At 37.7% G+C, this 16694-nt stretch overlaps 1 protein-coding gene across 3 annotated transcripts in view; it reads left to right on the top strand.

Annotated features, from left to right (window-relative positions):
* LOC306847857 (formin-binding protein 1-like) overlaps positions 1-16694 on the top strand; it is a 40794-nt gene that overhangs the window by 9887 nt on the left and 14213 nt on the right. For all 3 annotated transcript variants that reach the window (XM_079382052.1, XM_079382051.1, XM_079382050.1), the window contains exon 2: positions 14574-14689. In XM_079382052.1, the coding sequence (XP_079238178.1) occupies positions 14574-14689 (116 nt within the window). The remainder of the gene's footprint in view (positions 1-14573; positions 14690-16694) is intronic.

Genomic DNA, 16694 nt, shown 5'->3' with positions numbered 1-16694 from the left:
TGCGGTCAGACTGTGGTGTTATGTGGCCTGCTATATCCTGTTCCTCTACAGAAGAATTTACATATTCAGGGGAACCAACCTATTCAAATACTGTTGGCTTATGAGTTTACTTATAGTTGAAGATAAAATTAGTGCTGGTGGTGCGAGTCAGTTGGTTTGGATTGGCTGCTAAAGTATTGTTAAAGATGATGCAAGTAATCTTCAGCATTTAGCCTAAATAGTTACGTTAAGTTTAATATCCAGGGACAGCTATAAGTAAACTATTCATACGTTCACTTCCCAGAGGGATGTAAACACTGTGATGCTTTTAAAACATTGTTCTATTTGGTTGAAACATTTATGCATTTGGCAAACTCTTGTATCCAAAGTGACTTGCATTGTATTTGAAAAGTTCATGCATTCCCATAATCAAAACCATGACCTTGGGTGTTGGTAGCGCCATGCTCTGGTTTTTGAGCTTCTGTCATAACCAGTGGCATGTGTATTGGACTTTTTATTTGAGCAATGGACGGTGGGGGTGAACAGGACATGTGGGTGATGGTGCATCTAGCATCACAGAAATGACACACTTCGCCTTTAAATCGAGATAAAGTGATGGTGGTGGTGTTCTATGTTGTCCATTATGTGTCCTTATATCTTGCTTGTCTCCAATGACGGAAGCAAGCCATTCCTTGCTTTTAAGGTTTAATTGATCGCGGATGTTTGGAGCTCTTTTTTTTTATTTCTTGGTGCTCACGGAAGAGGATCTGTAACAGTCACTTTTAGAATTAAGTTAAGCTCTTATGAGTTGACTGCTGTGTGTGGCAGTTATAACATGCCTTGGCTGACACATCTCTGTGGGATGGAGAGTGTGAAGTGCCTTCTCCAAACACACTTCTTTAGCACATCCAGTGACGTGCATTCTGTTCCAAACCACATGTAAACCTTGGTACTATAAAAAAAGCATGAAGTTTTGTGGTCATTATACAGAATGTGTTGGAAACTTGTCTGAGGAATTCCATATTTTATAAGCCATCAAAACATTAATGAACATGTATTTGATTGCTATTTGTACTACTCCCAAATACTCCTGGTCACTAGTCAGAAAAACAAGTTGTCTCACCCCAATCTCATGCCATTGGTTGAGTCCACGTTGCTATTTGGGATGCTCAAAAACGTTTTCAAACTTCTCAGCAAGATGAGCCTACAGTGGCTTACTTTTTTGAAAGAAATTATTTTTTGCTTAGCAAAGATGCATTAAAGTATGCAGCTTTTGATAATAACAAGAAAAGCTTGGTTGCTTGTGCACCAAACAACATATTACAGTAGAATGATTTCTGAATGATCTGAAAGGCTCCTAAAAATTCAGCTTTGCTCTCACCTCTCACAGAAATAAATTAAATGTTTTAAAATATATTAAAATATTTTAAAATGTTAAAATAACAAATTATTATATTAAATAGTATTTCATAATATAACTGTTATCAAAACTGTTTAAATTTCATCCTTAATGTCAGTGTTGATCTGTTGTTGCACAATAGATCATGTTATCTCAGCAGCTTGTAACTTGTAGCAGAGAAACATTTTTTCTCTCGTGCTATTTAGTTGTAGAGAATTGATTGTGCAGTTGTTCACTGCTCAGTGGGCAGTTTTGTAGCGAGACAGAAAATGAAGTGTCCCTCAGTGCAAAGGATAATGAGTGTCAGAGCATGCTGTAATGGTCTTAAAAGTGTGTGTCAGCCTTAAGTCAAAAGGCAGTGAACCAACTCCCTCTTAACACACACACACACACACAGACTGGCATGCCTTTAAAGTCCTTTAATCTTGAACACCAGACCTTAACGAAGTTTCTCCTCGGGGTACAGAGGGATGTGACCATGTTAGAAGGGATGTAGGTGGTTGTGGGTACATTTTAGCAAGTCTTCAGAAGCAGCAAGATGAAAGAGACTGTCTGTGATGTGAGGTGCTGACAGCTAGGGGAAGAGTGTGAATCTGAAGTGTAGAGAAATATGAGATATGACAGGCATATGAGTTGTAGACTGTTTCCCCTCCAGGATTTTCGTCTCTCTACATTTCCATCACCACAGCATAATGATGTCCTAATGTTCTGCATTCCATGTCAGGTGCTTACAGACACGTCTGGCTGAAATTATGGCTCGGACAAATGTGCACTACATGAAGTTTTATTGGGACTGATTCATGGCAATTTCCTTTGGGAAACGGACCAGAAAAACCATGTGGCTCTGAAACACTTCTGACACAGAGTGGAAATTATACTGCGTTCTGTCGAGTCCCTTTGACTCATTGGTGAAAAATATGAGTGCGCCTTTTAATAAACTATAGTTGTTTTATCTACTGCTTGGTGGTTGTGATAAGATTAAATTTAAGATGTAAGATTAAAAAAGGTTACAACATATACAAATGATGTAGTCATTCTCAAATGTGATTTTTAGATTGATCAATTTATTGATCAATCTAATGCTTAACTTCTGTTCTGATGAACAAACAAACTCAATTAGGCTACATCTTGGCACCTATAAAGATGGTTAAAATAAATTTTCATTTTTGGGTGAACTATTACTTCAAAAGCTGTGGTTACAATGCTAATTCACTGTCAAGTGCAAGACCATAGTCTCCGTGTTTAGTGTGCTCCTGCGAGTAGCTGAGTATAGCACCAGGCAAGTTTCTAATTCTTGAAAGGGTTTTTGAATGAACTGCAGATTTAATCTACGTTTAAAGAGAGCTTCTAAATCCTTATATCACTGAAACCCACAGCATGGCAATCTTGCCTTCCACCAACTCAAAAATCATGTTTTAAATTGTATTTTGTGCACTTTTTCTTGTCCTCATTTTTTTTTCTCGTATCATGGTCTTATTCGTATTCAAGTTCTTTTTATATCATGAAGACCAGAAAAGATGGATTACTTAAATTTTGATTTCGTGAATACCACACAAAGCTGAATTACATTTGTATTTTTGGGTGAACTATTGCTTTACATATGTGAAGGACACAGGTTCTTCTCAGACAGGTTCTTCTTTAGAAACTTGAGCCTTGTTTGTTTTGGTGTTCTTGTCGGCCTCTTTTTTTTTTTTTCATAGGGGGTCGGTACTGAATACAAAGTCATAATTGGTACACAGATCTCCTGTTGTTATTACCCAGAGCCCCCTCCTGTACCCTGCATGTGTTATTAAGGCTTTTGTTTGTTATGTAACAAAAACTGCCCAGTGCTGAGGACCTAATCACAGATCAGTCTACTTGCAAATCTCTGACCCTAGATTTGTCTTAGACTGTATTTAACTAAGAGTTTGTTTACATTTTTAAGATTTCAGATTTCTCAGGGCACCGTTTACAGGAACCAGACATGTGCCTGTATTTCTGATAATACAAGCACTGTACTTTGCACAGTGTTGTTATCAGGGGTACTTAAGAAAACATTAATAATTCTGGATAACATATGTAAATTGTTTTACTTTTTAGAATACACATTAGCTTCTTTTCCATCAGTCAGTTATTGGCTGCAATAGTTGTTCTTTTGCACTTTAATCTGTTTAAAGCATTTGTTTACTTAATTGTTTAGTTGTATGTTTAATGTCTTTTTGTTATTTAAAAAATATTCAGAGGACCACAGTGGGGTTTAATTTTTTTTAACCTGTTTTTGAAATGTAATTTAGTACCGTATTCTGTAAAATGTTTCATCAAATATCTGGAAAATGTGATGCTATCACATGCCAAAGAACTATATACATATATTATAAAAGTGTATTGGTCATGTTTTTATTGGAATATACAAGAACTATTGATCTCATGTATAATGCATTTTATTACGTTCATTGATGAATTATTCAGGAAGTTACTATAATAAGGCACCGTTCAATTGTTTATTTAATCATAGTTTACTCATGCATAAATGTGTACTATTTAATTATGAGTGGAAGAATGATACAACCACCAAAGTCTTATACAATTATGTTTCGCTATTGTTCATTTAGTATTTAGTGACGACACTCCCTGTGAGCATGCGCTGGGCACCTCTGGGCTGGTTTAACGTAGACTCACTCAGACGTTTATGAAACTCATGTCCATCCGGTCTGGTTTCTTAGTGAGCACTACTGAGGACAGCGACAACTGTGGGTTGCACTCCTTTTGTGTTTGTGTGTGCAACTTTTTAAAAGTAGTTTGTTTTGCATTTATATGATTATTTGTTGTTGCATTCTGCTATGAATTTGAACGTGTGCATATGTAACATCTGTCTGCGCATCTTCTCTGTAGTTCTCCTTAGGGAGACAGGAAATGTCACTCTCTGGCTTGGCCTCAGCGATGACCTCACCGACTCGGGCCCAGATGGTGTACAGGTCATCCACGCTCTGCTATTGGCTACTTTTTCATTGCCAATGAAATGTTTTTATGTCTGAAAATATAACCGCACCAAATTTCCTTCTGTTGCTGCAGTTGTACGCCAACAATTACTCATGTCACTGCAGTAATGAAGGAGCAGAATGTTCTATTTCTGTAATCTGTATTACCATACTTGTTCCTCGCTAAGCAGGGTAGGGCATTTAATGGCCTCCGGGTCAGCTATGTCATTTGATTAGTGATATAATTAGGTTCCTGTGAGTAAATCTGATTTATGGGCTTATAGGAGATATCTTGTATCTTTTTAAAACGAATAATCCTGTGCTCACTGTCTCTTTAAAGCAGACTTTTGCTAATTTAATAAATATGTTTATTAGCTCTAATATGATCTTTACAGACCTGACTTTAGAAAGGGAAATCAAAATGAGTTTTGCGGCTTTGTTCCATGTGTTAATTTTGAAGCTATATTGCAGAATGTGTGTATGTTACTATACTTCTAAATGTTGGCAGTCAGATTTGTCCGATTAAATGCTCTCTAGAATGAGAATTGAGGAAGTCATAGTTTGTGGCTGTGAGGCACCAAAAATATTCAACTGAAAATGAATTCAGTGTTTATTAAATAAATGTGATCGGTTAGTTGATTAACTAAACTTTATATTCGGTTTCAGTTTTCGGCTAAATTAAAAAATTGCAAAAAAAAACTAATTCGTACTCCCTTTTTCAAAAGACAAGCCCTTTGGTAGTTCTCTCTCTCAAACTTCCTGTTACAAAAGGAAATGCATAAAACTGCACTCGTCAAGCCACTTCATGGGATCTTTTTTGAAGCTCTTAGACGCATCTGGTGTTTAAAATGGTCTTATTCAGTATTTCAACCAAATAATGATGTCCTATTTGGGTTAGAGGTTATGTTGAGAGTTTCCTTTTTATGAGTAAAATTGACACGTGGCTGCCCCCTGGCTCAATGGACGGCCAATTTATCAGATGTTACAGTCATTCTTTTGTTCTTAGAGTAAGTTTTCTGGGGACATGAACTGTCCAAGTATCCCTAGCACCACAAAACAACAATTGTTCCAGCCCTCAGTGGTCCTCGTGGTAATGGCCCCAGTAATGTGTAGCCTTACAAACATGCCTTGTGACCTAATAATGATTCAGGCACTAACCCATTTCCTCCCGGTGAATGTTGCCCTTTGATTCATAAAGCGAGCGATGCTCATGCTCTTTGATTCAAGTGATGCTCATACAAATAATTTTTTATTTCTTGTACATTCTTTTGTCATAAATCATAAAATGGTTTTGAAAATCGAATCAGTCTTACGAGTCATTACATTGAAGTGATGGAGAATGGAAAAAGATTTGTTGATGACTGAAACTCTACTGATGCCTCTCCTGCTCCTCTGTAAACGTCTCTGTTTGGCTGATGAGTCACGCTTGTCTGTGGTTTTAGTTTGACATTAAATTGCAAGTTTAACTTGGTGTTTAGAGTCGGATATGACTTGCATGTGATTGCCGAGTGCGTCTTGTGAGCCTTTGCTGTGATACACTATACAGTGGACTCTTTTTCCTCCTCTCTCGCAATCTCCCTTGCTTTTATGGACCAATGCCACTGACAGGAACTTGGACTGTAGGATCATAAAGTAAGAGTTTATGTAACGACCTCTCCTGAGGCCTTTTCCATATGGTTTCCTGTTCCGGCTCCTCCGCAGTCAGACTGATCACTTTCAGTCTCAAACGCATGATTCATTGCCCAGTTCTCCCAAACCTTTAACGGATAAAAAATAGTCTTCTCTGAGATCATGTCATTGGTTCATAGCAGCTGTATTGTACTTTGACCACTGGTTCAGCATTGGCGTTTGAGTGTGCAGTGGGAACGAAACCGTGTTGGGGAAGATACAGAAAACTGTAGATTATCAATCAAAAATTTGTTGAATTTATTTTATTTAAATCATTTAAAAGATTTTATTTTAGGCTTGGTCTTCTGTATTACAGCTGCTTCAATATTTGATGTTTATTTGATTTTGTAAGGCATACATTTTCAGATTAAATTCTAATGCTGGTTTAAATGCTACTGAAATGTTGTGGTCAGTTTAGTAGTGTTACTGTGTGTTATTCTTTACCACTTTAAAGAATTTTTTTGCATGAGAGACTGATCGATGTAGCCTGTAGCATTCTGCCCAGACATTTTACAGAAGCAGACCATTGGGACGGAGATCCGGGTTTGTAGTTGTGCAGGCTGAAAGTGATCTTCCAGTCTCCTTTTGTCTCTCTCTTTCCCCCTCCCCCTTGCATCTTCTCCTCATGTGATCATTTCATTGGGCAGACAGACTCAAATTTCTGCCACCACAGATCTGCTGTCATTTTCTGGCCAGTCAGCTTTTGCCCCAGTACAATATCTGCGGATCAGCTAACCACATCTATCAATGCTTTACTGCAATGTTTTCGTCTTTATACTTTGATTCTCCCTTTTTTTGGCAGCATCAAAAGAAGTACCATGTGGAGGCTGAATTAGGCCTGTCCCTTGTGCTGCTTGAGAGGAAGGATGAAAGAGAGCGAGGAAGAGGTGGTGCCCTTGGGCACTTCATTAAGCACAGCAGGTTGTACTGAGGATGTGGTGAGATTTAGAGCCCCCCTTCCCCCCATCCTTCATTCAGAAGGGAATTTTGGAAGTGCCTTGAGATTAACTATTTGAATGCTAATGTATGGATTAGCCAAAACAATGGAAAGCTTTTTAGGAAGGCATGAATGTTAACGATCTCAGTACCATCCTAAAAATCAGACAGAGTACTGTAATCAGTGGGCAGTACGACTCTTGGCAACTCATGGTAATAATTAGTGTTGGAAATTCTACCCATGTTTTTATTATATAATAAACAAGTACCTAAAGGTTGCGAGTTCGAGTCTCAGGTCCGGCAGGGATTGTAGGTGGGGGGAGTGAATGTCCAGCGCTCTCTCCACCCTCAATACCACGACTGAGGTGCCCTTGAGCAAGGCACCAAACCCCCAACTGCTCCCCAGGCGCACACATACACATGCATATACACACATACAATCTAATGTTGTAACTTAGTAAACCTTAGTAAAGTATTTTAAGTCTTTTGTATTCCATGTATAATTCATGATATTAAGATGGAGTGCAGTAGACTTTTGGGGTCTCTCTGCTATATTTCGGATGTATGGGGAGGACTGATATTAAACAGCGCCTGATGCTTGTTCTCTGTGTTTCAAATATAAAGACAGAGTGACATTTTTGCCTTTCCCCACCCCCCAACAGGTCATGGGTGTGTTGTGTTGTGTGTGTGTGTGTTTTTTTCATGCTCAAAGTGTAGCTAAGATTTAATCTTTGTTTGAATCTTCCAGACATACATCGGTAGATCTAACAATAATATTAAACTAGGAATAGTTTGCACTAGGAATAGTTTGCATAAATTCCTTTATGTCCTCATTCGCAGCCGTATGGAAGATGTTCACTGCCATGATCAGAGCAGTATGGCTCTATGATTTTTCTTTTGATTCCACCATGGTGGAACTTTGTGAGATTTTCATGTTATTGTTCATGTACTGACCTCACTTCCTGTCATTATTTGAGCACAGGATGTTTCCCTTCTTGGACATGCCTCTCCTGAGACACCCATTGTCCTTTAAGACCCCCAGATTTTTGTTTGTGTTGTGGTGTTTGTGATTTTTCAGAAATATTTTGTTCTGTTTTGGGAGTTTCTAAAACCTTTGTGCTTTGCTTTGAAAACATTTTTTTGAGCAATTACATTAGTAGATGAATATCTGGGGGAAAATTGTCTGCTGAGCCGCTAGTCTCTCTCACTTTTTTAGTTTTCTTAACTTTTAGTGTGTTGTGTATTGCATTCTAATTGGAAATGTTGTCTTGAGGGAGTTTTGCTTTAACCCCCAAGTGGTACCATTATCTTAACTCTAACTAGTTGTTAGTTTGTTCCTCATAGTCTTCAGTCTGTCTAGATTCACAGATAATCTTACTGTTCTTCGGAAAGTTCTAGTTTTCATATAAACAACTCAAGACTTGACTCAATTTGAGTTTTTCCGTTCCATGTTTTCTGTTCTCTTCTTATTGTAATGTTCAGTCAAGACGTTTACTTAAGGTCAGTTTGTTGACTTGACTTTCTTAGTACATGTTCCTGGTCTTGTTTTGCATGATTGTTCCAAAGTTCATGTTATTCCAAATAATATTTTTCAGAATATTTTTTTTAATTCATCTTCTGTTATATAGAAACATATTGTGTCTTACATTAAGGCTTGAGAAATTATGTATTTGTATAGTTGCTCAATGATCCATAAAAGCACAATTTTTTCAGTGTTTTCTCACAGTAGATGAAAGTGGAAGAGTTCTGCTTATTGAAGAGGCTTGGAATTATACATGCAGATATTCATAAAAACAAAGAGAGCAAACTAAGCTCCGCAGAGAGAGATGGAAAGAAACACAAAATAACTAGCAGAGAGACTGGAATCGTGAGATGGGAATGTCTGGAAAAATGTTAAAGGAGCACTGCTGGAATCACCTTGCATTAAAGTGCTCATCTTGATTCAGTGGAGGGAAATCTGATCTGCTTTTGCAAGCACGACAAGATATATGAGAACCCCCTTTCTTTTCTCTCAGAATATTCTCATTTGTTTCACATCAGAATCTGGGCATACTCCCTTCTGCAGGGGGTCTGAGACGTTTCCTTCCCTTGAGACTTAACTTTATGAATTATATCAGGTTTCTGTAAACTGAGATTGGCCCACCTCTTTTGTCTCCTGGCAAATGCAGTTGCCAGTCAGCCTGTGGAGGCGGAGCCTGTGGGAACTCATGGCATTAACTATTCATGAGCGCTTGGAAGAGAAGGTGATGTAAGGATAGAAACTGAGCATGCTCGCCTAACTCCGGCACCAACGGTAACCGGGCACCAGGCAGAGAATTGGATGTATTATGCAGCCCTTGGCTACTGCCTTTGTTTCATTTACACTGTATAATATATCAGCAGACTGGGTTTTGAGTGTGACCAAAGACGTGTGAAAGATTTTAATTTAGCATCCATAGTCATGAGCTTGTGTAATCACTCCAGCCAAAAGAACAGACCCTCACAACAAGATGACAGACCACCATCTCCATATCTTCGACGGTGCATACGGGCCAGTCAGAGAACACATGCCACCAAGAACCATGAATTCAAGCTGTTTTTTGGATGTCATAGGTGTGTTTTGCTGTGTGTTTGTGTGTATTTAGAGAGAACCTGCTGGTTAGCCAATCTGCCAGTGTGTAGTTCCAAACCCTATAATTGTGTGTGTGCGTGTGTGTGTAGACACAAATGTATTTGTTAATATTAATGTTAATTTTAAATTATAATTTTTAATATTAACATAAATATGAATGAAAATAGATATTTTTACAAAGTTAATGAAAAAATACATACACAATTAAATGCAGCAAGTCAAAAATAAATCAAAATAAGGAAACAAAAAAATATTTGAACTGAAATAAATGGAAGGTTTGGCTGAGATAATGCTTTACTTTCTGTGTTAAACTCGTGTTACTTTAGGACATTTCAGTTATGATGTGTCACTATAAGCCACACCCACTCCAGGAACCAGCCCCCTCCGTGCTGATCGTAACAATATTCTGTTTATCGGTTTAAGGTTCACTAGTGTTGTGATATGATTTAGGCCTATGTCAATAGATGTCCCTCTTTACGCTGACCGGTTTTATGGTTAATCTTAATGAATGGGGGAGGTGGGGGGGGGGGGGGGGGGCGCGTTCCTGTATCCTTCAAAGTATTAGAATATATAGGAACAATTATTGTAAGATATTAGTATTGATGGTACTTTAATAACGAATAATAACAATGCCACAAGTTAAAGAATAATTTATTTTAAAACTTGCAGCATAGAAACACCTAAATGCTATATTATATGTGACCCTGGACCACAAAACCAGTCATAAGGGTCAATTTTTTGAAACTGAGATTTATACATCATCTGAAAGTTGAATAAATAAGCTTTCCATTGGTGCATGGTTTGTTAGGATCGGACAATATTTAGATGAGACGCAACTATTTGAAAATCTGGAATCTGAGGAGGCAAAAAAATGAAAATATTGAGAAAATCGCCTTTAAAGCTGTTCAAATTAACTTTTTAGCAATGCATATTACTAATCAAAAATTAAGTTTTGATTATATTTACAGTAGGAAATTTACTAAATATCTTTATGGAACATGATCTTTACTTAACGCCCTGATGATTTTTGGCATAAAATAAAAATCTGTAATTTTGACTGTCAAATGTATTTTTGGCTCTTGCTACAAATATACCCCAGCGACTTAAGACTGGTTTTGTGGTCCAGGGTCATTCATTCATATATATAGCTTGTGTAATCACTCCAGCCAAAAGAACAAGATGACAGACCACCATCTCCATATCATCGACGGTGCATATGGCCCAGTCGGGCCATAACAATTATTTATTTCACTGTTTTACCCTATATAGTTAATTATTACAAATGTATAATTTATATCATACTTTTGTTGGTTGGATATCAATAAATATTGAAGAAATGGTGCTTGATGTCCAGATTTCCCTAAGAAATGTGTCTGATCAATATCCTGTGGCCCTAAAATCAGCCTGATTTTACAGAACGTCTTTGAAATAAGTTAGTTGTCTAGTACTTCAACCCACAGACTTGTTAATTTGGAAATTGTCCCTATTATGTTTACTTGGATATGAGTGATCTCAGTATTTTTACCTTAACTGCCGTGTATGCATGCGTGCGTCAAATGACACTTAAAGTCTGGCAGATGGTGGGGGGATGCTGTTTTTCCACTTGAGTGAAGCATCAGTGTGCTGCTAAGGTGATTTTCTCGAATTCAGCAGCGACCGGTATTAAACTAACAGGACTGTGTGTAATACTCCCTCCAGGCCTGGAGAATCACCCACACATGTCTGCGTTATGTTTATGCAGCGCTCATCAGTTTTAGGAAGATCATTTGGATTTAAACCTCCCACCTGATGTGATTTAACTGTTAGGTGCTGTTGTTGAATTGCTTTCTCTATGTTAAAGGTGGGCAGGATTCTGCCTAATGTCTGTCATGAGTGTTATAGCCCAGAGTAATCATTAACTACTGGTCCTGTGTGCAAACAGAGCATGAGATTCCACTTTTATCTTAATTGCACTTCATCGTCCCTTCTGTGCCCCTCTCTCTCTCTCTTTCTTTCATTCACTGATTTGTGCACTCATTAGCTAAATAAGATGCTGTCAGTACAACAAAAACATCAAGTCAGCTCAAAATACAGGCCACTGAACAGATGAGCCCCAGTGTGTACTGGCTTGACTAAAGTATTAAAATGTTAGGTTGAGGATCTAGTGACAATGTTAAATTTAACATATGGTGCCATACATATGGTGCCAAAAGTATTATTTGCTATGTGTTGGTTATTAGCCAAAGCATAATTAATGTAGCCTATTTTAAAAAAAATAATTGCCTTATTTCTATTGATTATCATAAACTGTAAAAAAAAAAAAATGGTGCTATATAGCACCAAAAGTGGTTCTTTGCTCGTAGTCATAGTAGAACCACTTTTGGTGCTATATAGCACCTTTGTCAAATGGTGCTATGTAGAACCATAAGAGGTGCCATATTGCATTGTATTTCTTCAACAAAAATGGTGCTAAACAGCACCAACAGTGGTTCTTTGGCTTGTAAAGAACCTTTTAAAGGGGCTTAACAGGTTCTTTGTACGGTAATGGTGCTATATAGCACCTTTATCACCCCAAAGAACCACTGAAGAACCATACAGGAGGTTAACAGGTTCTGTATATGGTAGCAGTGCTATATAGCCCCTCAGTCATGCCAAAGAACCGGTGAAGAACTGCTGAGTAACCATTGAAGCACCAAGATTTATATAGATTTATTTAGAGTGTAATTTATATTTAAATATGTTTCCTTAACGAATACTCTAATTTTTTTGGGGGGGTCAATGGGTTAATGTGCCATTCCCATCCAGTTGTGTACGTCCTTGGTGTACCATCACACAGTAGTCAGGAATCTTTTGCTGGGTTCACCCAAGGTTTCACTTTGTTTCTCATCAGTCGTGTGTTCTGTTCCTGATGATGTTCATCAGAAGTCCTCAGGGTGAGGCTGATTAAATGAGCTTCTAATCTGTGCTCCATGCTCCATGGGGTGCTGTAAAGACGTTTGTTCATTGTTCTTCAGTAGAGGAAGTACGCTGACTGCATCTAATCTCAGTCTGTCTCATAGAGTCAGTGCCAGAACTCCAGAACAGAGCTCTCCTCTTCTCTCCTGGCATACAAAGTTTGTAGGTTCAAACTCCGTTAGCTGTAATGTAGCTCCCATTTTTGACAAATGTTGGCTAGTCACCATATAAAGGAAAATGTAATAACATGATAATGTGATATTGTACTTTGTTAGGACACACATAAGTAGTTTTGGATTTGTGATGAATCGTTTGAAGCTGCATTACTATGTCTCTCTTGTCTCCTGTTGAACAGTGGATAGACTGTCTTGTGCCCCCTGTGAACAGACTGGCTCTGCCTCGGGCTAATACACAGCTTGTCTGTCTCTCTCTTTCAGTCTCTACTTCTCAAACATCATCATCACCAGAAAGCCTTGTCTGACCCAAGACAGACTTAACCTATACAGCCTGTTGCTGCATTCAGTTCATAAAGACCGGTCTTCAGCCTGAGACCTCACAGGTCTCCATACTGTAACTGCAGTGGTCAAAAATAGGGATGGGCATTTTCCAAAAATTTTGCAATCGAATATTCGGGCTCATAAAAAAATGAATATTCGAATATTTGTTTATTTAAATGAGGTTTAATGAGAAAGCCGTTATTTTTAATTATCAAGTTTTTGTCACGATTTCTGAACAAGCTTATGATTAGCCATTACTCTACAATGTTCTACAACAACGTTACGTTATACAATAATATTCACATGCTAGGGTGAAAGTTTGATAACAATAAGAACGCGCTGACAAAGATAACATGTGCTAACAGTTTCTTAGCGCTTTGTGTTAAACCACTCTCCCTCGAGAACTTTATATATGTCTGAAGATAATTTCACTATCAGATAAACTCTCTTCTCGGCTCAGTCGGAGTACAGCTGCGCTCACCTGCAGTCTTGAATGCAGTGATGGACAGCTGTCTTTCTCAGTCGACTGTGTTTTGGATTTCATGATTTCTCCTTGTGGTGGTAATAGTATGACAAATCAGTTTCACTATTTCATCTGATCAGAAGTAATTACATTTAGTAAGATCATTTAGATCAAAGTAAATCCAAACTTTGCGAGGCAAATGACGACGTTCTGTGGTCAAATACTATCAATTTAACATGCTCCACAGCTCTACCCAGTGCATGTAGTTATAACTGCTTAGGATTTATCATGGATTCCCTGCATTCACGGCCAGCAAATTAACAGAGTAAAATTCGAATATTGTTTTTATTGTTTGAATAATAATTACAAACCGAATGTTTGACTATTCGTGCACACCCCTAGTCAAAAATAAATAATAGTTTATAATATGTATGTATATGTAATTTATTCAATTTGATAGATTATTTAGCTATTCAGTGTTTTGTTGTAGAAGCCATTGTAGGTGTTCTCACTCTGGCTACATCCAAGGCTTTACCATAAATAGTCCTTGAATGTAATGCTGTAGATGTCACTTACTCCTCCGTAGGGTTTTTTGTCACTCAGAACCCAGATGGACTGTGTTTGGATCCACCGTGTCTGTGTTGTCGGGTTGGTGGTGAGGAATGTGATATAACAGTCTTGAGCTGAAACTTTCAGCTCACCCGATTCTTCATCCAAGCTGGCTGGCTGAATCGTTCTCAGCATGTCTGGAATAACAGATAAAAGCAGTGAGATTTTTGTAAAGCAGGCTGGTGCCTACATTTACAAACCTGTCTATGATTTTATAGCCGGATAAATGACTGCAGAGGAGAATCGTATTTGCCAAAACAATTCCTTGCCTTAAAACCTCTCTTAAAAGATTTTCCTCGAGTTGGTTGAACATGTGTTCAATGCAATGAAACAATCTTTGTTTGCAATGTGAAGTTTATTCAGCATTGATCTATATTCTGCACTCACCCTGCAAATGTTTAATATTCTTCAAACAAGTCCTTCCATATTCATGTTTCCTGTCTGGCACCAGCAGGCCAGTGACAGATCAAACTCCCTCTCACTGGACCTCTTTCTCTTTTCTGCTTTCTTCCTTGATCAGGACCAGTTCGACAATCTCGACAAACACACACAGTGGGGCATCGACTTCCTAGAACGCTATGCAAAGTTTGTGAAGGAGCGTCTGGATATCGAGCAGACCTATGCAAAGCAGCTACGGTGAGCATCTAACAACGTACCTTGAACAGCAACTTCTGTAGTTGACTCATCTGATGTCAGTGAGGGGTTTTATTCCTCTGATTACATGAAATAAGTAGGTTAATAAAAAATGAATGATTTCAGTGAGTGATACTGATGCACTGATTCAGATTCTATATTTGTAGTCGTGTTTAGAAGAAATGCACATAACTACAAGCTGATAGAATCAAGTGGGGCAATTTCCTGAACAACTAGTTGACTAATTGGCCAAAAAGAAGCCCAGTATATTATGATGATGATGATTTTGGTCCATCGTGATAAATTCCTGAAGTTTACAGGCATTGCAACAATTTATTAACAATATCTAACTCTTCATCTGTGATATTATTGCTATTAAAATGAACACACTATATTGCTTATTTAAAAATTTACATTAAATCTACTTTAAAATAATTTAATCCTCACTACTCATGTGCTTTTAATTATTGGCAACAGCAAAAATGTTAAGGCCGTTGTTAAGTAAATAAAGGTTGATAGTAAAATTGAAAAATCTACGGTACATTTTTAACATCTTTGCACATTGTAATATTTAAATAATGTGCCATTTCAGGTGTGCATATGTTTTTAATGTGGCTCATCCAATCATTTTTTATAGCGGAACGTTCCATTTTATAATAGGGCTTTAATTGTCCTAATGAGTATGTCTGGTTTGACCCATGTTATTGATTCCATTTTTTTTTTTCCTCCATCATTCCCTTATGTGGTAATATTGGTTTTTGCCTTGAGATTCAGCGTGAGAGGTGAGAGACAAATCAGGGGTCAAAAATCCCTGCAAGCTCTAAGTTGTAAGATTTGAAATGAGATCAAACTGAGAATGAGACACACGGCGTGATTTCGCCAAAGGACACGCAATGACTGCAGCTGTGGCCTCCTATCCTCTCTCCTCTCCTCTCCCGGGATGTCTCTGTCCCTGTGGACATTCTGCTGTTGCCTGGATACGGTTATAGAGTCGCTCCTCTTCCCCCTCTCAAATCTCATTGAAGGTTCTAGTGTAGTACCACATTCATTCTACCTGACAGGTCCCACGCTGCTCTGTAAACCCCCCTCGAGACACGGCCAGTCACACATGGCAACACCCAGACTATTTTCTCTCTCAAGGGTTTCCATAGTAAGGGGTGAATGGAGCCAAACCACTGTACCCTTGTTTGATTTTCATCTTTGATATTTTTTAAATTAATCATGTACTACTGCATTGTATTTTTTAAATTTGTTCAGCAAGATTGCACATAACATTTGGACGATTAATCAGTTGATATTTTCTTTTATTAATCTGTTGAAAAAAAGTCAGCCGTTGCAGCATTTTATCAAAAGCATATTGTTCTGCATATTGTCCAGCTGGCTTCTTCAAATTCTGATTAAATAAAAAAAATAATGTTAGTAATTATATTTATAAAAGATGTATTTATAAATTAACATGCACATTAACATAAAATGTATGGTATTTATTAACATGCATATGATAAATATACTAACAATATTAATACATTTTTCAGTTTTCACATTGTTTGAAGAAAATAAATAAATCTGTAAATTGAATAACCAGTGTTATATTTTGTAAAAATGTAAAATTCCTATTCATACAGTGATGCAAAATGTTGGACTGTATTCCTGCCGCTACTATTCATTGTGTTAAAATATATTTTAACATTACACCTTGAAGTACACATAGCGCACAGATTTTTCCACAGCTGTTTGTCGATTATCAGTTAGATGCTTATGTTTTTACTGCTGCCCTAAAATTCAGCAAGATCATCTGAATCAAAAATAGATTCTGAGATACTTTGGTTATGAGTGTACTAATCATAACCAGACTAAAGGAGAGGGGAAGTGAGTGTTTGTTTGATCGATTTCATGAAGTGGATTTGAGGAAGCTATCGTAAAGGAAGTGCTAAACATCATTAATGCAGCTCAATGGGGGTCTGGGTTGGGGAGAAGGGCTGTCCCACTCCTTGAGCACAATCAGAGG

This window comes from Barbus barbus (genome assembly GCF_936440315.1).
Source record: "Barbus barbus genome assembly, chromosome: 28".
NCBI lineage: Eukaryota > Metazoa > Chordata > Actinopteri > Cypriniformes > Cyprinidae > Barbus > Barbus barbus.
This window is presented reverse-complemented; position numbering and strand designations above follow the sequence as displayed.